General features: G+C 41.1%; 1 protein-coding gene and 1 long non-coding RNA gene across 2 annotated transcripts; one reads left to right on the forward strand and one right to left on the reverse strand.

Moving 5' to 3' along the window:
• Nucleotides 1–1,015: 1,015 nt before the first annotated feature.
• Nucleotides 1,016–5,258, reverse strand: foxf1 (forkhead box F1). The gene is made up of 2 exons (XM_053418680.1): nucleotides 3,901–5,258; nucleotides 1,016–2,771 (listed from the first exon to the last, which is right to left on the reverse strand). The coding sequence occupies exons 1-2, from the start codon at nucleotides 4,877–4,879 to the stop codon at nucleotides 2,608–2,610; spliced, it is 1,143 nt and encodes a 380-aa protein (XP_053274655.1). The 5' UTR covers nucleotides 4,880–5,258; the 3' UTR covers nucleotides 1,016–2,607.
• A 440-nt stretch (nucleotides 5,259–5,698) lies between these two features.
• Nucleotides 5,699–18,166, forward strand: LOC128439096 (uncharacterized). Its single transcript, XR_008338427.1, has 2 exons — nucleotides 5,699–6,074; nucleotides 14,837–18,166. It is a non-coding gene; the product is annotated as an uncharacterized LOC128439096 (long non-coding RNA).
• Nucleotides 18,167–26,436: the final 8,270 nt, after the last annotated feature.

Below are 26,436 nucleotides of genomic sequence, written 5' to 3' on the forward strand. Positions count from 1 at the left end.
CTCTCGTGTCGGTCTGCAGTGCCAGATAAGTGTCCCCTGGTTTCTCTGAGATCTCGTTTGTGTTGAAGCACACAGCATGTCTGTCTGCACAGGGCAGGTCTCAGGCTTTTTATGGAGCTGTCATCCAGGCCTGGCTGGGGAACAGCTGTGGAGCCCCATCGCTCTCTCTCGGTCCCGCCAGAGCACTGAACCTCGGTAAATGTCATCAGTTAATGTGCCGTCCCACATGCTGCTGAGCCTGCTGCCCCTGTGCTCAATGGCATTTCACTGGGTTCAGTCGGTGGTCAGTGTTGTGTCCCGATAAGCTTCACATGTATCCAAACAGAGGACGTTACATCCTTTTATATGTCTGCACATAAACCTTTACAGCATGACTTACAAATTGAAATTAACAAGAAAACTCGTCTTAAATTACATCTCAGTGACTAATCTAATTTACATGAGGTGGGGATCACTGTAATCCGAGTGAACCATGTTGAGGCTAAATAAAATACATCGCTGCCTGCCATGTTTTTAACTGCATGAACACCTGTTGCCTTCATCAGATTCTCTGAAACTAAAATTATCCAAATTCTAAAATGTATCAAGAGTTCTATTCATTTGTTCCAGTTTGGATTAATATTTCCTCAATTTGCCTAAACTATATGCAGCAATTTAGTCATGCTAATCTGATCAAACTAACAGTGGATTTTACAGCTGCCAAAATCAAGGACTCTGACAAAGACAATTTAGTAAAAGTCAATCTTCTGCCTTTTGTAAAAAAAATTTAAAAGGCCATATTTCCTGGATGTGATCATGTTTTCACTTGCCATTTCTGATATTTAAGCTGTAAAGAGCGTTTTCTCTCAAATAGGATAATAGATTTGCCTGCAGCATTAACGTAAAACCTATTGAACTTAACTTATTTTTTATTTAAAGGTTGTTAGTTTATAAGTTTTACATTTAGATTTTCTTAAAACCCTGTCAGTTTGCAGGTTGTCAACAGTTAATCCATCTTCGACACCCCTTAATATCATTTAAGAAAATGTACTTCTATCAGCACCATTTATTATCATCCACACAGGATATTATGCAGAAATATATATACATTTAAAAATCCCCAACTGCAGAACAACTTAGTGCAGAAGGATTTCACTCTGTAACTAAACGCCTGAAAGTGTCGCCTGAACTCGCACATATCCAGGAATTTACAGTTAACTTTTGAAACCATGATAAATGGTAAATCTGCATGAATTACGAATTGTTTTGTGGGAAATCCGATTTCTACATCTAAGCAGTTTACAACAACAGTCTCGAGTTGCTCCTACAGGTGAGAACTGGACCGTGAGAGCACTGTGAAAACCCTCCAACAGTGCAGACCTCGTGCATGTGAACATTGGGTTTTTACATATTCTTCAATATTGCTCCTGATCAGACCCACGTGAACGGCCACATTTTAAAACAATATGTTAATCAATTATATCACTTGTGTAAAAATGCTGCTAATTTATTAAGGAAATGGTACAAATTGCCCCACTCTTCAAATCTTTCTCATTTTACGTTGATGTTGTAATAGTGGTCACATGTCCAAAAATCTACAGAGATTGCCCTTTTTGCGGTACCACCAACCCCCACACGAGATTAGGGTGTGTGAAAAAAAAATCGAAATATGCATTTTTTTTTGTGTGGATGCAGGCTCAAACAGCCCAACAGATATATTTTATTTCTTACAAATCATTTGTTGTAATATATATAGCCCTAAAAACCAGCCCTCACTGATGGACCCTCGCTAATTTTCCTAACAATATATAATAATATATACAGTGCCGAAAGTAATGGATCTATATGTATCTAACACAAAAACAACAGAACAGTGCTTACAATATATCCTCAATTTTCATTTTTCAAAACAAATAAGCGTTCTGACAAATATTGCCAATAAACCATATACCTCCTTGGCCAATTCGCCTGAATTTAAAAATACGTAGGCCTACAGAATAAATAAAAAAAAGTCGCGCTTATAGGCTATTCAAAAAGTGCCTTCATCGTTTTTACAAAGTATATATGGACCTACAGTATATGCGTAATGTCCATAAAAGTTCAAATTCAAGAGCAAGAGAATTCAAAGAGCCTCAGTCTAATTTGTCAAAGAGAATAAAAGTAAAAACTTCAGACAGAGAAAAGTAGTGTGCTTTTTTTTTCTTTTTTTTTTCTTTACATTGGCCTATTTTAACAAGAGGAATAAACATGGAGAGAAGAAGTGTGAAGTGGTGGCTGTAGTCATCCGCTCTGCAGGACTAAGTACCAAACAGCAGCAGGGTGTCACGCGCCTAGTCTTCACCCCGCTGGTCGATGATGTTGATGACATGACGTTTTTCTTTATTTATTATTATATATTATTATTATGTGGTTGTTTTGTGATTGGCCTGTCCCCGTGTCTTTTACGCTGCGTAAAACAGCGCAGAGGAGTAGTCCGGTCTACTCGACGCAGGGAGCGCTCTCCAGGCCCAGCGGCGCCATGCCTCTGTGCGTCTCTCAGTGGTTTTTCTTTTTTTGTGTGTTTTTTTTGTTTTGCTCGTTTGTTCCCTCGGCTGCGTGGTTCGAGTCCGCAGACGTGTCCGTGTCCCATCACATGACGCACGGCTTGATGTCCTGGTAGGAGACCTGCTGGTGGTGGTAGTAGGAGCCGCTGCTCGGGGAGTGCATCGCCGAGGACGCCATGGCGTTGAAGGAGAAGACGAACTCCTTTCGGTCACACATGCTGGGAGACTGGGAATGGTACCGAGGAATACCTGCACACAGGGGGTTGTAAAACACGGATTAAAAACAGCTCAATTCTATTGGGAGATTTAATTTAAACTTTAAGAACCTGGATCTTCCCAAGAATGAGAATATATATTTTCAGTCTATTATATTGTCTAAAGTTCTGGGAGGAAAAAGTAATACAATTATTTTCATATGTTTATATATTTTTTACAATTACTGTCTGCATTACTCTTTTATGTTTTTTTACTTTTACACACTGGATGTACCTTAAAGAAGCCATAACCTTGACTTTGATTATAATATTTTTAATAAAAATTCAATAACAAGTGGTGGCAGTATATTATAATTATTATCACTGTATTTAAATAAATGCTGTATACACACAAATGGATATTTTTCTTACCCGCGTCTACCGTAATTCAAACTTTATATTTTAACATGCCTGTCATATTCTATTTCTTGATTAAAGCTGTGTCTTTCCCCCTCCCCCCCTGACTCGCATGTGAGTGTTTCTCATAGAGCTGAGGCCCATTTAGCAGGCACCATTAACATTGTCAAAGTGGAGGCGGACTCTGGAGAGATAATTGACATCTGCCCTCTTGCACGCCAGTCCCGGAGGACTTGTGGGGCCTCGGGGCGAGACTTGCTGGACTTAACCGCGCTTGTTTGTCTTTGCCCGGAGATTGGCACGGCTCTAAACTGTCCCGGCAGACCCTCGCTGCCCTTTAGTGCCTGCATTCTCTCTCTCTTTCTCCTCCCCCAGAAACTTGAAGGAAATGCATAGTTTCGTTTGGTTGCATCATTTTCCTTGATGATCTTGATTTGAATTAACCTTCCGTTTTGTGCAGTAGTGATAAGCCAGTGTTTAGTGATTTACAAAATAAATACAAGGCAAATTAAAACCTCCGGGAACTCTATTTCCATTATATCCATGTTGGCATTAGACCATACAAACCTGCAGGCTTGACAAATAAGGAACTATTCTTTTAATTATCTACAGACAAATATATCTACAGACAAATATATCTACAGCAAATATATATAAATAAATATTCCTGCTCCATATTTGTCCCTTAGTTTTCCCCTTTCTCGAAAGTTTTTTACACTTTTACGCAGCACTGTACAGTTTTGTTTGCATAGTACATTTGGACCTACCTTGTAAATCTGTGGTGCTGTGCCCGTTCTGGTGCAGGTATGGCTGCTCTAGGGAATGGGTGGGCAGGCTCGGCTGCAGCGAGTTCGCCCCTGGGTTACAGGGAGACAGAGGCTGCTGCTTGATGTAAGAAGCCCCGTTATTCAGCGAGGCCGTGGGGGCCGGAGCCCACGCCGAGGCCGAGCTCGAGTAGACGGGGTGAGGCTCCATGACTCCCCCGCTGGTGAGCAGAGGGGAGCCGGAATTGTCGTGGTGGGAATAGTCATTCCCGGTGGATCCCGTACAACTTCCCATGTAGGAATGTCCACTGTTCGTCGACAAGTGTGACATGGAGTGCCCGGACAGACCCATCCCCTCCATGTTACCTGCCAAGTGTCCATTCATCATCCCGATCCCAGTGTCCAGAGACAGGGTGTTGGGCGGACAGGACAGGCCCCCACCGCCTCCCTGGAAGTTGTAGGACTCGGGGATGTGGTTGAATCCCAGGCCGTTCATCATGCTGTACATTGGCTTCAGCGCCTGGCACTTGCGCCTAAAACCCCTGGGTCTCCTTCTGAAGGAGCCCTCCTCGAACATAAACTCACTTGCCGGGTCGATAGTCCAGTAGTGGCCCTTCCCTGGCCGGCCGAGGCCCTTGGGCAGCTTTATGAAGCACTCGTTCAGGGACAAGTTGTGACGCACGGAGTTCTTCCATCCCTGGTACGAGCCCCTGAAGAACGGGAAGCGGCTCTGCAGGAACTGGTATATTTCACTGAGCGTCAGCCGCTTCGTTGGAGAGCTCTGGATCGCCATGACTATCAGAGCGATGTATGAATACGGAGGTTTCTCTGGTCGACGGATCCCTGCGTTTGTCTTTTTGGTTTTCGTGGTGGAGGAGGCGGTTTCCATCACCGCCGTCTGTCCGTGCGGCTTCTCCGGAGCAGACATGGGGCTGCTCTGGGCAGGAGTCTGTGCTGGGGGCTGCTGGATCTCTGCCGTCATTAGTTAAACTTCGTATTCGAGTTGGGAAACAAAACAATTGCTTCTTTCCGCCTATAAACACGTTAAAGTTGGCTACGTATTAGATGGCATACACAGTAAAAAAAAAATACTGCAAAAGCGAACGTTAAGTCAAACTTAACGCACAAGTCAAAAGTCGAGACTTGTCTTCTTCACCGTGTCTTCGTCCCCTTGGTTCAGTCCTGCAGCAGCCTGGAGCCGGACCGCCTTGTACGGGATGAGGAGCAGAACAGGAGCCGCTTTCCACTTCACTTGGTGTGTTGTCGTGCGTCCGAGGAGCTCACTTTTTACTTATCTGTTGCCATCAGCGCATTGGAAGCTGGATGTCTTGGCCATCCTAATGTTGGGACCCGCCCAGATCCCTCCTCCTCCAGTGGTGGGCTGTGAGCATGCACATCTGTGTGCGTTCACTTTTCAGGGGAATGTTTTCCCCCTTCCTTACATTTAAAGTTAGGGAACATATATCCCATAGGCCCTGTAACAACTTATACAGCTTATATCATTTACATTAGAGTATTAACATTGTTAAATATCCATATATGATTAGACAGTATTAATAGTGAATACACCGTTATGGCCTTTTGATGCAAATTAGATTTTCTTGTTTTCTAACAAGACTTTATTTTAATTTTCTTTAACATTGAGTATTATAATATAAAATGTGTGTATTCATAAACCTGCGGGCTCGTATCTCTCCACTGCAGGTTCCAAGGCTGTGGAAATGGCAAATAGGTCAAGTCTCAAGTCGTGGTTATTAAACCAATGAAATATTTCATAAAACGTTTTGGTGCGTGAAAAGTTTAGCAGAATACTTGCCCCTTCATATTCCAAACCAGCCTCCCGCTTTCTGTAAAAGATAGACAGGAACATGGGCAGGATGTTTATACTGCAGAATGTAAACATTTTCCCTGGCCTTCTTTAAATAAAAAATCAAGCAAAAGCCCCGTTAGATCAGCTAATACTCAATCTGACGCGATATGTCCGTGTGTTCGCTGCGTCTTGTGGGGATGCAGGACATTTTTACGCATGAATATTGTTTGTGTAACGCAGTCATAATATTTACGCAGGGACGCAGGAGGAGTGAACAGCGAACATGCCGAACTGTGAGCGCAGAAACTCGGACTGGGACCTGAGATGGAGGCAGGCAGTTGTACCATCGAATGATCCGGGATATAAAGTAAGGTGAATTTAATGTTTTTCTGTCCTATAGCCACCAGCAGAACTGCGGCCCTGCTTTATTTCAGAGCCACGTTGGAAAATCTGAGCAGTTCACTTTGTTCCACGTGACATAATACGTTGTAGGATAATTAGAAAAACGAAGCCCATATTATGCCTTGAGCTCTGCGATTTTTTCCCCCTTTTAAAAAAGTTATAATTCGCTCAGAAGAGCATGCGCACCGGTTTGTTTATCTGCTTGTCGTTCCAAAGTCCAAAAGCATGATTTTAGTTCGATTACTGGCTTTTCTACAGCTGTGCAGTGAGAGCTACTGAAAGACGATCAGTCCATAACCTAAAACTGTTGACAGTAGGTTGCTTATTGTTCCCTGGAGATCTCGATCGCTGCAGCCTGTAATCTTTTGCCTCTCCGTGGCTTCGGGTTAGACGAGCTGACTGTGTCTATATCTCTGTCGGCATTACTGTTTAGTGGATGCTTATGATGGTGGCTAGTATGGATATTATGGAATATAAAGCTGGAGTAAACCGCGCAGGTACAGCTTTGCATGTTTTGCCCTGTGCGTAAAAGTAGAGTATGTTCAGCGACTCCATTGCCTGTGCGTAAAAGTCTCATTTGCGCGTAAAATATACATAGTAGTTATGTTTTGAAATTCAAATAAGCACATTAAAATAGAAATATCAGTGTAAAAGAGCGGTAGCAGATGGTTTATTGGTGTAAATTTGAGCTGTCAGTCCCAAAACAAGAATGGATGGTTGTCCTTATTTGCCACAGGGGAAGCGAGAGAACAATTAATTGTCAAATTTTCTTTGTGAACCCAAAAGGTGACAGACGTGCCACTGTTAGTTTTCGCTGTTGCAGAGGAGATTTAAACCTTCGGATAAATGAATGTGAGTATTGTTTTAACCGGTGCCTGCTCGGCCACTCGCCTGGAGTGAGGGCCACACATTTATCAGCGTAAGGGACCACCCAGCGCGCACCAGGGGCAGGCGCGCTCCCGTCCTCCCTCTGCCCACTGCATTTAATTACCGATGATGACTTCATTCCATTATGGCTCTTTTTTTCTCAGTCGCTCTTTCGCCCCATACCATGTTATTCTTTCCTTGTTTATATATATATATATATATATATACCCTATATTGAGGTGTACACATTTTTAGCTTGACTGCCAATAAGCTGCAGTGGCTGTAATGTTTATAAATACCAGCAGCTTTGGATGGAGATGCGCTGCTCCCTGCTGCATTTTTCTTCACCAAATAAAAAGCAGTGAAATCAATATTTTAATTTATTCACATACTGTTGAAGTTTGATTTGAAATAGTGATGATCAATTGACCAAATACGCATTCTCAAAAAATCATATACATTCATCAATAAAAAATTGTTTTGTTTACTTATGGATGTATCCATATATATTTTACCATTTAACTCCTTCATAACGGTAAAGGCAGGAGGAGTTCCCACCAGAGATTTGGTGGCCGATTGTGTTAGACATTTCTGAGGCTTGAGTCCCGAGGTCAGAGCGTCCCTGCTGCCGCATTGCAGACGAAGTCGTGCACTTTTCCATGACGTCCCATCATGAAATATTTGACAGCGTTGCATCCTCAGGAATGCTCGGCCACTTAAGTGGAGGTGCACCGCAGCGCGCACGGTCCTGACAGGTTTTCCGGACAGTACTGTTTCTAGGTTCACTGGAGTTTTAGCCTCGGCCCCCCTCAAATCCACGATGCTGCAATATTCTGCATGCACAAATATCCCTTATTGGTCACAGTCTTTTAAAATGGCACACGGCCCCAACAGGACAAAACCTACAAATTTAGCCATTTTCCTTGTATTCCACAATCTGACCATCACTGCGGTGCCTATTCCAGTTTTTACGACGCATCCATTATGATTATGTAACAAATTTCTGAGGATTCATTTCTCTTTTCTACATTTAATAAATATTGTTGATATCACTGCAGGCGCTGCGCCTCCAGACGCTCCAACACTTCATCAGAGAAAGTCACAACACGGTTACCGTCGGCAATATTCCTGATTCATACCAATTAGACGAATTACACCCGGCGGATTATGGATCCAGCAGCAGTAGCGGTCAGCATGTGGTCCAAGCAACAGAAATAAGACTATTTGTGATCTGAGGCCCCGTCCAAAGGGATTATGAACAACATAAAAGAAGAAATCTGATTGTTTTTTATAAACAAATGATCTTGTTTAGAAAATAAGTCAGTTTCCCTCCTCGGTGGTGAGAGAGGGCCGCTTGAGGGTCACCGAGAGGCCGAGGGACTTTGTTTGGAGGTGATCGATCAAGTTTATCCGCCTTGAACTTGAGTCAAGTTTTATGGCACGATCTTTAAAAATAAATAAATAAGACTAAATACAATTATTATATTATGAATGTTTTAACACGCCAATCACGTTCTTCTACAAATATATATATAACGCACACATTTCTCGCTATTGCCCTTAATAATGTGGTGATACAATTTTTTTTTTTTTACTAATGTTCTTTAAAGTAAATTAATACTATAGTATTGTTTAAAAAACACACAACAAGAATTAACATGTGGAAAATTAATCAGCGTTTTGGATTTAGTCTGAGAGCCCGATAATGATTTTGAATTGGAAAGTAATATATATTTTTAAAGGCCGATACAACACCTAGATCTGTCTGTTTTTATCTTGATTTGATTTTCTCATGGTATGTATGGTTTAAAGTGGGGGAGACAAGTATGCAAACAATGTAAACAACTCTCTGTGAGGCGACAAGCTGTCGGTTTTCTCCCAAAATAAAAAAAATGGTGTAATAGAAAAAAAACTGCTGCTGTTTTATCTATTCTTTATATTATAAGAAACCTGAAAGTAATAAACCTGATTTTTAAAGATGATTTTGATCCACATTTCTTACCTACAATAAAACAATACACTAATCGTATTTATAGATATGTATGACATGTTTTTTAAAAGGACATTTAAGGGTGAACGAGAAATCTTAGTGTCTGTGACTGAGGTGCGTCCTAATTGGACTGGACTCATCTGGCTCTTGGTGTCTCCAGTGTCGCCTGCGCTTCAGACATCTCTGTCGCGTTAATTGAAAACAGTGTAACAGGGAGAGGTGGGCACCCCCTCATCACTTTCCCTGCGCTGTAGGTGGCCGTGTATATTTTCGTTGAAGTGGTGTTTATGTGAACGAGAAAGGACGGGATTGCTCGCAGACCGCTGATTGCGCGCACTGGGCCGCTCCGTGCGTCTGAAGCGCCTCTGATGGGCACCACCCTCTCCAGTAATCAGCCGCAGCACAAGTGCGCGCTATGGCTTTTTAATCTCCTTGGCGCGATATCTGTCCGGTGCCTTGTTGTATGTACAGGCGCGAAGTAAAGTAGTTCCCCGGTGCAGACTCCCACATGTATTCATCTGTTAAATATTTACTTCCATGCAATGTGCATGTGTGGTATGGAAATATGGAGAAATCATTGAAATAACCATTCTGCAAACATCCACACTGCTGAAGTGTCCTCGAGCACAACACTGGCCCCACACAGCGTCAGGTAAAACCGACTCATCTGAGTTTAAATCCGGGGAAACCAGAACCAAATATCAGTCTATCTTTCCAGTCTGTGGTTCATGTCGCAGGTGCTGCAGCCTGGTGGGATGAGGACGGAGTTTATTAACCTGAACTCAGTTACTTTAAAATACAGGTCTGATATTTTTCGTTTGTTTTTATTTGTTAAAATATCTCTTACATTAAGATAGAGCCTTTGTAATTTAACATTTGCTTGATACAAGGACTTTATCGCAAAGATCCACCGATTCCAAAAATGTTTGGACCGGTTAAACACAGTCCTATTTAAATGTAACCACAGTTATCACCATATAATAAACACCCCTTTAATATTTATTTGATACATTGCAGTGCATTTTACATTCATCATTTTAATACGTCCATATTGTTTGCTGAATAACTGAATGCTTCCCATTGGTACAATTCACGTGTCACATCTCATGTCTCTGCTTCACACCTGCAGTAACAGCAATGGCCAATAAAGCAGCTTATTACTGACCATTGGCAGTATTGGATATTACTGTTATAATTTTCTTATTCATATTTTCACATATTTAAATGTAGCTATACAGTTAAATTTATAATTGAAAATAAAATCATTTAGCTATGATACATATTGTGAAAATATTCTCAGACCTTGTTCTGCAGCAGTGATACAATCATCAGCAGTTGAAAGTTGCTTTTTGACATCTGTTTCTTCTATTATGGAGCATTTAGCGCAGGTAATAGGAATTTATTTTTGGTTAAAAAAGGCCACAGCGCTTCAGAAATAGAGCTCATCATAAAACACATGAGTCATTAATGATACAGTGAGAATCCTCCCCCGCCCTCCCACAGTAGTCTCTGGTGTCTTATTGTCAAATTAAAGATAGTCCGCTCAAATAGTCAGATTACCTCTGTCTTATTTCTGCATTCACTAATTTCCCTTGTTACACGTTAAAGCAGATTTGGTTTGGTTTTCAAAATCGTCTCCCTTTGACAGTCTGATGTTGAGAAGAGAACCTTTCAGACAATGGGGAAAAAAAGAATAAAGGCCTATAGTCAATGTAAAATTCTTTCTGGTTTATTTTGTGATCTTAGGCTGGACCACATAATTTGACATGAAGGACAGCAGTTGGGAGGATTTGGCAGGTTCAGAGGTTTTACAAATTCCAAACTGTCCCAAATGTGGTTAGCACTTGCAGGGAAAATGTTCCATAATTTTAAATACCTATTTAAACAGACTGTTCGCTGAAAATTTGTATTTTCAGTGAGTTGGTAAGCTGCGTTTGGGTAACACAGGACGAAAGACACACAAAGCACGGAGAAAAAATATTAAAGCAATAAAAATGTGCAGATATAAATTGCTTCAAGCCTAGACTTCAAGGTTGATGCGTGAACAAAAAGGTGTTTGTGGGTTCAGTGTTGGTTTTGAATGGCTGGTGGACAGATGATCTGTCTTTGAATTAAAGCTAATGTGATGAAATGTATAAAACATATATAAGCTAATGATATTGCTAGAGTGTTACAATGATATGCATTTGTGGAGATTTTAAGGACATAATTGGTTTATTGATAATATATATATTTGTTAAATATAATATGAGAAACATGACAGGGATGAAATGAAAAAATCCCTGGTGTGTGTGGTCATCTGAGCTAATGAAAAATATTTACACCGAGTCCTTTTGACTAAATATCAAATGTTACATGTCCCTTAAATTTAAAGTTTCCATAGTTGTGTTTCTGTGTGGTCTTGAGAAACATGGAAAATACTGGATGTTATATGGAGATAACAGAGAAACTCTTTTTTTAAGGCTTCAATGTGTGTTGATGTTGAATATTCAAACACTGTGAGATTTACGGATCACATTGATCATCTATTTCTCCAAAGTGTCGTTCTATCGTAACGTAGAATATATAAATCCCAAATAAAGTACATTTGTATTTCAAATCTGACACAATTCATTATATTAAATCGAATTCCAACATTGCACTGTTTACGATGTGAAAGCAGTTTTGTGTAACCACCTCTGCAGGTACAACGCATTAATGACAACAGGAGGGTTTAGATAAAAACCATTGTGCACTGCTGCCATATAAGGCCAAAGCACACAAGGAGACTTTCCTTCAGACACTTCCTTGGCGCTCTGCTTCACTGCGCTCCACTGTAGCCTTTTCTAAGAAGAGTCGGTCCCACACAGTGAGTGGGAGCCTGTTTGGTGCCCCACCCTGCAGCCCTGCACACCTCCCAGGGCCGCTCCATCATGGTCTGTGTGATGCAGGGAGAGACATCAATAATAAGAGCTGAAGCAGAAACCACAGTGGAGAACACAAAAGAGAGAGGGAGGGCAGACGCAGGCCACAACCGGCCCTGCTGCAGGTTAGCCCCTTTTGATTTAGCCCTGATGGCAGTTTGATGGGTGCATATAGGGCGACATGGGTTTATACGTATATGTGTTTACACGCGTGTTTAGATAATATGCATGGTGTTTACACGCAGCTCACCAGCCCCTTTTTTTCTTCACTCTGAAGGGGGATTTTCCTGTGGCAAGCTGCTTCGGAAAAAGCAATTAAGAATTCCCAAACAGTCCACCACAATGGGAGATATCATTTGTGCAATGTGTGTTCCATGTCCCATGCAGTTCTAGTCTGGAATGGCTCTGGCTATTTTTAATCTGTGCACAACCCGAACCCACCTACAGACAAACCACAAATTGAATGAAGGGGAGGGGGGAGGGGGGGTGAGTGGGCCTGGTAATTGTCTATTGTGGAGCTCAAACTCCCCTGTCCTGCCATAAACAGCCCGGTAGTTCACAACTCGATACCCAGCGCTCCAGCCAGTTTGAAATGAGGGCATATCCTCATTGTCTGTGGGAACCCAAAGCCAGGCCAGTGGTTGGAATCAGTCAGGAATGCTCTGGGATGGTAACTGGATTCGGTTGTAATGCCCGGCTCTCCACAGCGGAACACTAGGGTGGGAAAAAGGCCGAGAGCATTTCCTGAGTGGAGGGGGGTCCCAGTGAAGCATCACACGCATGGGCATCGTGTGACAGGGATCCTGCCAGGTTTTAGCCTATGATCCCGAGTGAAGAGAGGAGCGGAGAAAGAGCACAGATGTGGGAGAGGTGTGGTGGGTGAGGCGGGCAGTGCCAGGGAGAGACATGAGAGGACAGAGCCGAGACCGAGAGTCAAAAATACTGTAGATGTTGGTGAAGCGTGAAGGAAGAGCCGGTCAGAGGTTGAAGAGAAGGAGAGAACTGTGTTGTGTAGAAGTTGTTGAATGTATCAGTTTATTTCACACAATTGGACTCGCTCGGCATTTACTGAAAGTTGTTAGAAATTGTCAGTAATGCTTCATTATCTGTGTTTAACGTATTTCCTCCTTCTTCATATACAAACCTTTATGTTTAGCTGTGCCATATTAATGAAGTGAAATAATATGTAATAGGACCCCTCCTTCAAAACAAGTTTAAAGTGACTTTAATAGAACTGGTAAATGTTATTGGTTCAGTGACAATAGTGAACAGAGAGAAAATTGTATATTAACAACGGGTAAATATAAGTCTGATTTTCACTGAGCCAAATTATAGGATTTGGCTAAACAATAAAGTGTCTCTTTTATCATCTATACATTTTGCTTGCACCTGCCTGTGAGATGCTCCCAGGTGTCCTGTCATGAGGTAAGACCTGACTTATATCAGTCAAACTTTATCCTGCACAACTTTCATTAAAACTCATTAAAACTCATCGAGGATGATTACCTGAAATTTCAAACTTAACACTACACTACAATGTAGCTTTGGATTATTTGTTTGACTCATGGCAGATCTACAAAACAGAAAACCGAGCTGCTTTGGCTGCAGATGGTGATTACCTTGATGTTATAATCTAACATAAAAAGAAATAGCAATCAGAAGATTTTCTTCCATTACTTCGAAATGGATCAAATCTCATTGGGGAAAATTGTACGTTAACTATTGTAGAAGTGTGTGTGTGTGTGTTTGTAGTGTGTGTGTTTTCATTAGACTGAGTTATGACTCTGTGTGTAAGGGCTTTGACGTTTGTGGTAAACTGTGTCTGGCTGACACAAAAAAATATAATAATATCACAAAAATTTAGATGCAGTGTCTCTTCAGGACACATTCTCTCTTCACACTCATTCGCATTCCCAGAAAATAATCATGTTTCCATCTGCAGCAGGAGTTGCTGACTTGATTGCAATAGACCACATTTTAATCTCATTTCAATGAGTAGTGCAGCAGACTGTATATCATTGGAAAGGGGAAAGGGTAAAGAAAAATACTTAGCTTGTGATTTTTGTATGTCCATAATTATAATGGTAGGGCGTACATGAGTCCACCTTGTGCACATTTACATGTGTGTCCATGGCTGCATTGTGTGTAATAGGTGTGTATGAGTCTTTGGTTTGTGTGTCTGTAAGGGGCTGTGCGTGGCTGCGGACACCGACTGCAGCTACTAGTTCAGGTATTGGAGCATATGAGAATGTTGCTGACTAAATATTTGTTAGTGTGTGTTTGTGTGTGTGTGTGTGTGTGTGTGTGTTAGTGTGTGTGTGTGTGTGTGTCCAGACTCGTGCTGGCAGCCGCAGGTTGCTCTCTTTGGCTTGTGTAAATGTTGTGACGATTTTGGGAGGAATCTTACCCTATACTTGTCGAAGGGCTTTTTATTTCCACCTGCTACCGGCCTCCTTTCCGTTGCTCTGCTCTATAACAATGGTAGTGGGAAAGCTGTGGAGTGCAACGTGATTGATGTTGCACTGTATTTGGCCCTTCTTCAGATTGGGGCCTGGGAGGAAGTGGCTATTCCTCCCTTCCACTGACTACCCCTGCAATAACTCAGGGCTCAAGAGGGCAGCGTGATGATCAGGACTAAGACATCCCATTTTTATAAAATGCCAATCGGCCTAATAGACAGGTCGACAGGTTTATATAAACAAGGTTTCTCCACGTATAAATCAATTTGCCACAAGATAAAACAGAAGGTAATTTATGCCACACAATTGAATTCAACTTTATCCGCTCCATCTTGTCTCCAACCATCACTCTTTCTCTCGCCCTGTCTGGGGGAAAAGCGATAACAGGCTCATCACGACTGCATTCTTTCCATTTTGGTGAAGAGCAGCGTGGCATAGAAGGTAATCTATCATCCACATTGTCTGTCTCTCCCTCTCCCTCTTTCTAACTGTGTTTCTCTTCCTCTAGGTTGGAGTGGGCAGGCCTGCGGCTTTGGCCACAGGAAGCTGCGAATTCTTAGCAGAATGGAAGATGTCTTATGGGGAGACATACTGGCCCCCCCACCTACCCACTCACCACCTCAAAACGACCCCTGACCCCTCCTTGTGTTTATATCAGACCATGGAAGTGAGAAATAGTGATGAGTCACTCTGGCTGTGTGTTTATACTCCGGAGTCACGCAAGGAAGGAAATCAGCCACGGTCTGCTAAAAGTGGCGAGGTGACAGAGAATAGCTGCAGTCCCTGAGCGCTGCTGTGATTTACCTCTGCACAACCAGAATTCATTTCACCTCGTCTCTGCTGCAAAGACTTTGAACCAGGAGGAAATCAGGGCTGTGGACTGTTGTCAAGGAAAAGGCGAATCCAATGGAAGTCAATTAGGTTACTGTGTTACTGAGTTACATTTACAGTAAGTAAGTGCATCAATGTCATACTCAATATTATTCATCAAGAAAATTATCTGTACATTGAATTTGACTAAAGTCTTGATAATCAAGGCAGGAAAACGCACAGAAAACTGTCAGAGGGAAAACATGTATCTCCACACATTCCATGATTGTTATTATTTCTTTATTTTAAACAAAACAGTTTTTCAGCTCACTACTGAATTAATCTTGAATTGCAGAATGTTTCTCAACTAAAGGGAGGGTATCTATCAAATACAACATTTTAAATCACAAGGTTGTCACACTGTAGCAATGATACTGCACGTAACTTTGTTTAAAAAAGACGTAAATCCACTCAGGTTCTGCACTGATTATATATTTTGTTCAACATAAATACTCCAAGTTGAATTTTGTTTAAAATTCAACTTGGAGTAATAATGATTTCAAATACTTACTCAAATACTCACCTTCCCATGATCTTATTCAAAAGCAAAATAGACATATCTGATATTCTATGTCTGACATTATGTTTATTACCGGTATATGTATAGCTCAAGCTAAATCATATTTAAGAAAAGTTTATATAACTAGTTTAGTTTTTAATATGATGGTTTATATTTTATTTAAATGGGTTTTATGGAATGGTTCCAAACACTTCATTGATAAGTGTTATTATGAAAAAGATTTTATAAAAGGAGCAAACACATTTAAGTTTGTAGAGATCCTGAAACAATGCAATTAAAATAAAATAAAGGCTTTTTTCCGATGAATTAGACACTATATTTAAGAAATAGACATGGTGTTTCAAACCAGTGGTTCTCAAATGGAGGTCCGTGATAGCCAGGGAATCTGTGAAAAGATTCCAGATTCATTAACCAAAGTTATCATGATCATGTGTATTCTGAGTTCTGTATTTTTAATACTATTGTTGTTCGTTTACATAACTTAGTGTAAAAACATAGGCTTTGTCAAATTATTCCAAGGGTCCTCCATGAGGGTCTTCCACGTTCTTTGGTTGAAAAAAAAAGGAGAATCTCTGCCATCTGACATTACATTTTCATCATCTTAATAATAAACATAAAGCAACAGTTAGTGCATTGGTTTATATTGAAAATAATGGATATACCTCGTAGGTTTAATAGATTCTTTATATTATAAAGGGAATTTTTGTGTTATAAAATGTGTTTATTATATACGTGAGTGACTGGTCGTATAGTATCACCGCTGCATGATCCACACTGGACACGTTGCGTGGCGCTCTGCAGGACGTGATGCTCCATGTTCTGTAAGGTGTGTTTACTGAGGCCTCGTCCAATGTTTCAAACATGCTGTCATTGTTGTCCTCCCCCACGAGCCACTTTCAGATTGCACAACTGTTGTTTTCTTGAGGGACAGCAGCTGTAGTCACTGCAGCTACGCTCTGTAAATAAAAGTGACACCTTATGTCTTCCCGTCATTACACTGGTGCAAGTAACCTCATTGCCGAGTGTATAGCGAGTATCCTGTTACCCACCCCCATACACACCGCCACAATGAGAGAGTCAGCGGCTCTTATTTTGGCTGATCTCTCCTGAATTGTAAGTCCTGTCAGTGGCTTTGATTGATAGTTGTGTTTATCACCATATTATTAAGTAATCAGGCTCACCACAGCCGGGCCTGAAGCTCCTTAATTCCAGTTGAAGCACACGGCTTCGAGCTAATTAAAGGTTTGGTCAAAGTGTTTATTTTCATGAATTTTTAAAATACAGTTGTCTGTGCTTTTATGAGAGTGCACTGATTGTTGCATTTGTATCCTCTCTAGTACCAAACCTTTACTGTTGTGTCCTCTTCAGACAGATCATGGACTAAAAAAATCTTGCCTTTCACGAATGTGCTTTTTCACATTTAACCGGCAAAATGATGAATAATGTTCATACAACACAGCGTATAACACAAGGGGGGTCAATCAGCCTACGTTGTGTGTATCAGAGGAGGTTTCTTCTCGCTTCGTTAATAGAGCCTGCGGCAGGCTGCATTTGTGTATTCCTGAGGTAAACACAGTCATGGCAAAGTGGACATGCTGCTAAGTGTGTCCTGACTGGAGACAGAGAGCACTGTGGCACTGTACTGACGGCAGACACTGGCTGCTCTCTAGATGCGGGGTTCATGTGATGAATGGCCATTTGGTAATGGGCCATGTACTGTATTAGGGTGAAATAGCTCTTTGAAAAGCCAGAGCTGGAGCCACAGCTATGGGCAATTTGATTCAGGAATCGGTCAGGTGGCAGGTGTTTCATGTCGGATCAGTCAGCTTGCCCTCGCGCTCTCTTTTAACTCGATGAAGGGAAAAAGATGTAAAACCGCACATGGGAAATAAAAACATAACTATAAATTATACTGCAGTCATAATTTTCATTCATGTCTTTGATGTTTAAGTCTTCTGAAATGTACTGTATAAACAGGTTGATTCTTCTAGAAATGAACATAAATATCTGTACCACTCCGAGCGGTGTGTTCTCTCCTGTGTCGACAGCGCTGTTCTTGCTTTCTCTTCAAACCAGTGTCAGTCAGTGGGATTGTAAACTATCAATGTATTCCAGCAGTGGTTATTACTAGTTTTACACAAGCTTGAATTGCAGTAATACAAATACACCAGTCTGTTTGTCCTGTACATGTTCTGATGTAAATTTTATTAAATAAAACTGCATAATGTGGAAATGATTTTTCATACATCATAAAAATAATAAATGTGTTAATGTAATTAGGAGGTTTTGTGCAATAATTATCCAATTTTCCCCCATGTTATAGCTCAAGCCTATTCCCAAAGAAATAACTTTCCATAAAATATTTTTTTTTGATATTTAAAGCAATTTGGAAATTTCTATTTTGAATTGTTTTACAAATTTACATCAATAAATTTCCATTTAATCCAAGTTGTTGTTGCCTTTACCCAGATTTCTTCTGTTCTCAGCCTAACCTGTTTAAATTTGATGTACTGATTCCTTATATATGCAAGTAAAAAATTGCACAGCCGCTCTAAGAGTCTATAAACTTTTGTAAAAAAGAGCATGCAGCTAAGCCAGCAGACAAGCAAAATAATACTATTTAAATAAAACTTTTTTTAACGTAATTAACTTTAATTTATATGAATACTTTAACGCCAGTGATCTCTTTAATATAGCTAAATTTAGCTTCTTGAATTTGGCAAAGAAGAAGATTAAAGTGAAAAAACACTTAAGAACTTTATGATGAGTACAATGTTTTTGTGCGGTGGTGATGTGCAGACTCAAAAGATAAACACTGTCAGAAACAAATCCAGCTCTGTTGGTGGTCCGGCTGTTCACTCCGTTCTTATTAGTTTTCGCCAACAGGTTACCGGGATCACATTTTCATATCGGCCATTTATCTAAATAAGTTGATGCAACTACTGAACGATGCTGTATTTAATCAATGAGTGGCCACTGTGTGTGATCTATATCCTTAACGAAGGAGTCGTCTCTGTTTGACCTTAGACATCTGCTTGGCCAAAAGTGGCTTCACACTGGTTTATCAGTGGTTCTGAAAAGGTCGTGTGAACCAGAGGAGCTTAAACTTCCATAAGAAAAATCTCCATCTGAGCTTTCCCAGCACAAAAAAAAGTAGAAAAATATCTGAGTGTGCTTTCCGCTGTTGTCTCTTATGGCGGCATTTGGATGTTTTAATGGTTTTGCGGCACAGAGATGGAAACATTTAAAAGTTGACATGGGAACGCAGAACTACTCTTTTTTGTTCATGGATTGACTTCATTAATGTTTAAGGGTTAGGGTTAGGGTTAGGAAACGGGTAAATAGTTGATTTGGCATTAACATGGGAACCTCTTGAGTTTACCCTCTTGTTTGTCATCACTTATGTCTTCAGTATTTAACAGTCACCGACACTCAAGAAGTAAACCATCAGGGGGCTTCATAATAAATGTGTTAATAGCCAATGACAGTGATTTCTCTGTCTCTGAAGAGCTTTATCACAGGTGTCGGCACAGGACAGAGGGATGGACGGACAGACGGCCACATGGTTCCACTTTGACGTCTGCTAATTCCAGGGAATCAATCCTAAATGACACCTATGGGATACACAGAGTGGATTTCCCTGTGATGCAGATTGGTGGTGGTTTGCAGATGAAAGACAGTAAAATAAATAAAGCTGTGGCGAGCAGGCAGAGCTCTTCTGTCCGCACTGTACAACCATAATGGGATACATACTGACATGAGAGAAGTGGAGGCCTGCTCCTGTTTTCACCGCTGTTGCCATAGAAATGATAATGGACCTCTGGTTTAAGCCTTTAGCCCTGAACGTGTTTGATATTTGTTGTAAAAAATAAAAATGTCCCCAAAAATAATTTCTAAGAAGGAAAGTGACCTAACAAGAGGAGCATTAGTGATTAGTCTGTTCTCCGTCACCCATTCTGTCTGCAGATACTGTTTTAATCCTAAAACACATAATTAAATCAGACCCTGCCGTATCAAATGACTGTTTAACCTGCTCCAATTAATCTTTTCATCAGCTGCAGTGTCTGCGGTTGGCTTGGAGTAAGAATAGTAATGGTAAGACAATACTGGCTTGTCTCATCCTGGCTGGGATCATGCATGATTCTGCTACAAAGTTTCTCCTTCTGTTCTCTGCAGAGCCGGAGCAAATTCAACCCGGTATTGTGCAGCTTTCCAAATTAGTTGGGAAGTAACTTCGATTTTCTCTGTATCTTGAGGATTGTTGACCAATAAAGTCTCACAACATGCAAAATATGTTCCACTCACTCTGATGTTTGGCCATCTCTATGCAGAGTGATGTTGAGTTGGGAACAGAAAAATAAAGCTTTTTTTTAAATTATTCATTGCATAAGTGGCAAAATGTCTGTCTTCTTGCTCACCTTAAATCTCACTGTAAGACATGCATCTAGAAGTATTATTTTTGTGACATAGGGACAAGGTCTGACATAGTTTTGAAACTGATCATCGTGTTTGTGGAAGCTTGAATCCTCCAGTGAATGGATGCAGTAGTCCAGATGTTTAACAGTAAAATACAAATGTTTGCAAATTCATGTTCAATGAGGGAACATTGTAATTTAATTATTAACCATTTTTGTGTGGGAAAACCATGTCGGAAACAGTATATTATTTTAAGCATTATTTTTAAAATATATATAACCTTGTTCAAAAGTCCGTACAACTTAAACACATGTTAAAAGACTTAGTTAAAAGCCAACATGAGGTATTATCCATAGGTTTAGCAAAAGCAGTTCCTGAATACCGTTGAAGACGTTTTTCATGAACCAATAAAAGTGTACATTTTATTAAATATGTTAAAAAAGAAACTGGAATATAGTTCTGAATATTTGTTTTATTGTGAAGAGTCGATTGCAGTAAGCGGAGGTAGTGTATGAGATCAGGAGTAATGCTGTTCTATCATTGGTCGGTGGTAACCGAGAGGCGGAGACAGGAAGTTGAGTGAGCGTGCGATGTGGAAGCTTCACTCGTGATGGAGAAAGTCAGTGTAAAGTTTGCTTAAAAGTTTGCGTTTTTACTACTTGACAATGTTTTCAGAGTATTCTTTACTGGAGATATTTCTGTTTGCATTGACTTCTCATGTGTCCACTAGCTCATTAGCCCACAGTGTGTATTTGTTAGCATTCATTAGCAAGGCGAATGGACTCCTAGCATGTCACAGCTAACACAACGCAGCGCTGAAAGTGACAATTCATTGTTTTCGAGAAAGGAAACCGTGAGGATTGAATAGACTGTGAAGGAGTCATCGAGCTAGCAGCTAGCAGCTAACAGCTAACACTCAGAGTAGCCTACCTGTGACGGCCCAGGACGGGAGAGATGACGTCATGTCCGGACACCTGCTCACCCTCCTGTTCGTCATCTGAACCAAGGTACCACACTGATTTTACTTTACTGCTCTTTGGAGTGAAAGTTCGTCTCATCAGGTTTTGATTCTATTATTATTATTCCACGATTTGGCTGCTGGTGTGTGGCCCAGCTGAGTTGTATGTATTTGAGTCAGTCAATAATACTCTTTGCCTGATTCAGGTTATTGTTTTGTTTCCATTTAAAGACCCCCATTAGAAACTTTTAGTTTTTGTTGATTTTGGTTTCCACCGTCTCCTTTTGCAAAAACCTTGTTCTGGCCCGAATGTGCATTTGATTTTGGAAGGAGTAAATGTAGAGTAGAGTAGATTGATAACTGTAATAGCACAACATTATGATATTGTTTTAATAATTTTCATACACTGACACTGACCCTGACCCTGACGTAAATCGTTTCTCCTCACCTCTTCGATGGTCCGACCCAACCAGCACACTGACAATAGTTTTACATAAAAAGCCAATGTTCTCCTTGATTCTCTCCTTTGCTGTTGTAGGTCTTAAACAGGCAGCAACATTCAAATGAGACCGTTTCATAACCACTTAAAAACTCCTGGTAGTAGGTTTAACTCCAGTTATTAAAGGGGAAAGGTGAATTCACAAAAATACTAAATATAATTTATTTATCATTGATTTTCATTTAATTACATTTTCAAAACAAATGTACTATTTCTAAACAGACATCTATGTGATGTTGGCTAATAAATCAGTTGGAATATAATGAATCATAGATGTTGGTGTTTGTTGACAAAGTTGTTGCCTCAGTGTTTTCAATACAGTTTGCTAAAATAATAATAGTGAAGCTACAGTTTATTTAAGAAGACTACAATAAGTCAGGACAGTCTGTAGGTCAAAGAGAAATAAGATAACTATACCTTAAACATTTACTATTGTAGATAAGCGAACTCCCTGACCTAAATAGGTGGATGTTTAAAATATAAAGCTAAACTCTCTCTGGAGAAGGTAAAACCCACACTGATAATCAAAGTTTTGTCCGTGGTGCCACTGAGGTGATTTGTACAGATTCTGGTTGACTCCCGTCTGATGCACTTTAACAAATCACTGCCTGAGGTCTGGTGAACCCCACACCACACTCGTCTGTCTCCCTCTCTGACCCCCACACAGCTCAGTGTGACTGGGTGCAGCGCCCAACACAGATATCACCCAGGGGCCGTTAATAAGGCTCAACTGACCCGATGTCAAACCATGATGCCCTCTGGACTCCCTGTTACTGAACATTGATTTAATGTCAATTTATAAGTCATACTTTGGGCAAATTATATAGTATTAATAGGTATAAAGTCTATAACATGCTGTGCTTAAATGGTGATATAAGATTTCAAGCATCACTTAAACAGCATATTACCACGTTGATCAATTGCACTTTTAAGAGAGATAAAATGCAGTTTTCCTGCTGACACAGCTCTTCATTCACAGCAGATACCTGTTGGCAGAGTTGAGCTGTGTGATTTTGTAATGATTAAGGAGCTCTGACCACCAGAACTGCTGTGTGACCCAGGGGCTCAGGGTGATAAGACCTCCATAACTCTACTTTATCCCTCTGCTCATTATCATCCTCAGTCCCAGATCTGCCCTGAGCCCTCGGGCAGCAGCACGGGGACAGGGAGCTCTCCACCTTCCACGGCTCGCAGTGGCCTGAAGATTATTGGGGAGACACGCAGGCTGCGTTTATCTAACCCACGACACTTCACAGTGTCTTCCTGTCTGTCGTACTCAGACGTTTGAAATAGCACATTTATGAAATTAAAGATTAGACATTTAAATAATCGTTATTCTGATTGGTATTTTATTTATATGTTGGGCTCAAAGTCTATACTCATGTTCGCAAATGGAGCGAGTACAGAGAATTTTAGCGGGAGTTTATTTGCTGTAGGTTCTTTGTTTTACAAATCCGTGAACAAATCCTCAAATCAGTTCAACAGACATTTATTTCTTCAGTGTGAAAAGTTGAATGACTTTTACAGCCGCAGGTCTGGGCGGAGGCCTGACCAGCAGAGCTATTCAGGCTGTCAGGTCGTCAGCCAAGCTCTCGCTCTCTCCCAAATTTGGCTTTTTTGGAGGGAAACTTGTAGCAGTCTGTAGTTAAGGCCTAAGAGATGTGTTAATATATGAACAGAAGAGGTATTTTCTTAACCTCATGTTGTTATTCCTGGCCCTCACTATCTTCCACATGGCCACAAATTTTTCATCAAGTTCTTTGAGCGGCAAAACACTGGACTGTTTTCATTTGTTTAACTTTTATGTCTCTGTAAGAGTGTTTTTATGAAATAACCCACTGATCCGCCAGTGAATATGACTGATGTATTTCATATTAACCAAATAATAACTACGTGGTCTGATGTAAATTAAATAAAATGATTCACATTTATTCAGAATGTGATACATCAGTGTTTGTGTTTTTTATTTGATTACACTAAATCCCACTTTACCTCAATGATAAATTTTGAATATTTGTATATTGTATTGTAAATGTTTTGATTTTTATTTTCTGTCGGAAACAAAATGAAACGCTTTCACAAACAGTTTAGGATTAGTTGAAAAAGTTTACTGAATGGCTTTTAGATCATTCAGGACGTGTTGTAGAATTAAATATTTGTGTAGATATATATTGCAGGGGAAATAAATATTCTAAGATAACCAAGAAAAAACTTATTTGGACTCCCCCTCTATAAACTAATAAGCTAAATCTATGTTGCATTTGCTGTGGGGCTGTAGAGTCACCAGAAATTTCCGAACAATATGGAAAAACAGTTTTCAGATTTTCCTTTAATTGTGAAAGTACAGTGTTAGGATGAGGTTCTTTTACAGTTTGCAGTTGTATTTCTGAGGAGACGGTGTCAGTCTATCTGTCAGACACAGAGACGTGTAATTGGAGGAGGCTTGCTAGAAAGTGCTTGGCAGGCGCTGTACAGCAAAGTAAAACCCTGGACAATATTCCCGCTTCATGCCTGAAAATCAATAACCCAGACCCCGGCGTTGAACCCACGCAAGACAGACCCCACACAGCGGTGATCTTTCCCCGTCCACTCCCCCACCCCCTCTCACACCCCTTCCTCCACTTTCTGCCAGAAACCCCCAAACTCAGTTCTGTCAGTCCGGTGGTGTGCAGCCCTCTTACTTCTCCAATGTTTGTTCTGTTTCTCAGTTTATGTCTTTCTCCTCTCGTTTACCGCTCTCCTCAGCCGGCAGCGCCACAGAAGTGAATGACATAGGAAAAAGCTGTAAAATGATTCGTCATCTGGCTGACCTTTAAAAACTTGCACGCGTTTGTCAGTCTGCAAGTGCATCTGTACGACCGGGGAGCAAAGAGCGGGGAGGGGGCGGAGGCGTGCAAATTTCTTGTTTTAATTTCTCAATTGGCTCTTAACCAGCGGGTCAAAGGTTGGCTTAGCACAACAGCCATGACAAGATAAGCACCTGTTTCTCTGCTGGTAGAGGCCCGAGTTATCCTATTACCCTCAATGTGTAAACCTCTCAAAGGACGGGTACACACACACACGCGTGGATAAATACTGACGTAAACACAGGAAAACACCAGGGCCGCTCTCGGGGAAAACACTAAAACACTGTCAACACCTTCCGCCCCCGTAGCGTCCGACACATCCAGGATTACCTGACTACAAACTCCTCATCAAGCGCTTTGTTTTGAGCTGCGTTTGATGCTTTGTTTACCTCGTTAGTAGAAAATCTGTAATTGAGCGTTTCAAGATGCTCTTTACGCCTCGTGAGTTGAGGGAAGGCGCTTTGTGTGAAAGGTCCTGGCACAGACACCTCCGTGGGCACCCAGTCTTCGGGTTGGCATTGCCGTATTTTTAGACGCAGGGAAACCACCTTTCTCCGCCACATTTTAGCACCCGTAATTTGGCCCACCTCTTGTTTATTCTCGCTGAGGTTTGCCTGATCTTTTTTTGTTTTTATGCTGTTGAATGATGACTGATTACTGTCACTGGACGGACTCACAACAGCTTAAAAACAGAGCTATCCTCCTACATCGTCAACAGTGTACTTTTCTCCTTCCCCTCCATGTTTATCGGTGACAATGTGACAGGGTTTCAGGAACTTAACAATACAGATGATCAGGCAGTTTACCAGCTGCTGCATGTGGACAAGAAGGCAGCTCTGAGTGAAGCAGCTTTACAAAAACTGAAGTGAGTGATTATACTTTCTGACGGCGTCTTTCAGAGCAAGAATGGATATGGAGGCGTTTTCCACTTACTGGAGCAAACAACGCCAAATCTGTCTCTTACCCCGGTGCGCTCAGAGATCTCATAAGGCTGAGGCTAGCTTGTGATGGCATGGTATATTTTCACACTTGTGAGATGAGGTTAGCCCGGAAACCTCCAAAACCCAAGACCCTGTGAAGCTTGTGAACATGATGTGGACAATAAAGCAGTGGTTTTCAAACTTTTTTTCAAAAAGGTTCAAACCCCCAACCCCACAACTGTTTAAATCAATCTTCACCTGCGATAGGAGAAGCAATTAATATAAAAGGGTCCAAATTGACTTGAATTGAGGTTAACACAACTGCACCATCAAATTTTTTTTCCTGCATAAGTTATATTAATGAAACCAGGTGTTTCTCTTCATTCTCCCTCATCATGTATGCCCCCCATGCAGTTGCTCGACGCCCCGAGTTTGAGAACCACTGCATTAAAGTGTCAGGGAAAAGTGTCACACTGTGGGTTTTCTCTACCACTTGCTCAGCGCCTACTATACAGTGAATAACACCATTTGTTCTAGGTAGTGTGAGTGTTTTAATTTTCATTTCCAATTTCAACTTGAATTTCCTAATCATTTTAACTGTCAATGCCGAGGATCTGTAAGTCAGTACCGAGCCAACATGGTATGTATGTGTGTGTGTTTCCTGGCCAAAGAGCAACTGTGTGTATCTGACAGGCAGTACTGTTAATCCATACATGAGTAAGGGGTCATATTGCTCAGGAGTGTGAGGGTGTGTATTTCACAGCTTCACTTGCATGACCAGACACTGTGCTGATTGTGAAATCGTATTGTGAACAGAGAAAGCAGTCTCAAACGCTGTTTAAGCAGTTGGTGTGTTTATGTCTGTGTGTGTGTGTGTGTGTGTGAGCATCGTCCTTCCAAGCCTGGCGGGAATGCTCTCTAGATGCTGTGGCTCTACACTAATCTAGGGCTTTCTGCTGGGTATTAATCACCCACCACAACGTCTACTTTCTTGGCCTCATGCGCTGGATCAAAGGCCTTGACACTCGGCTCTGCTTTGTCCACGAGCATCGAGTCAGCATTGTTGCCAGCGGCATGTA

Source organism: Pleuronectes platessa, chromosome 1 (genome assembly GCF_947347685.1).
Source record: "Pleuronectes platessa chromosome 1, fPlePla1.1, whole genome shotgun sequence".
In the NCBI taxonomy this organism is placed as follows: domain Eukaryota; kingdom Metazoa; phylum Chordata; class Actinopteri; order Pleuronectiformes; family Pleuronectidae; genus Pleuronectes; species Pleuronectes platessa.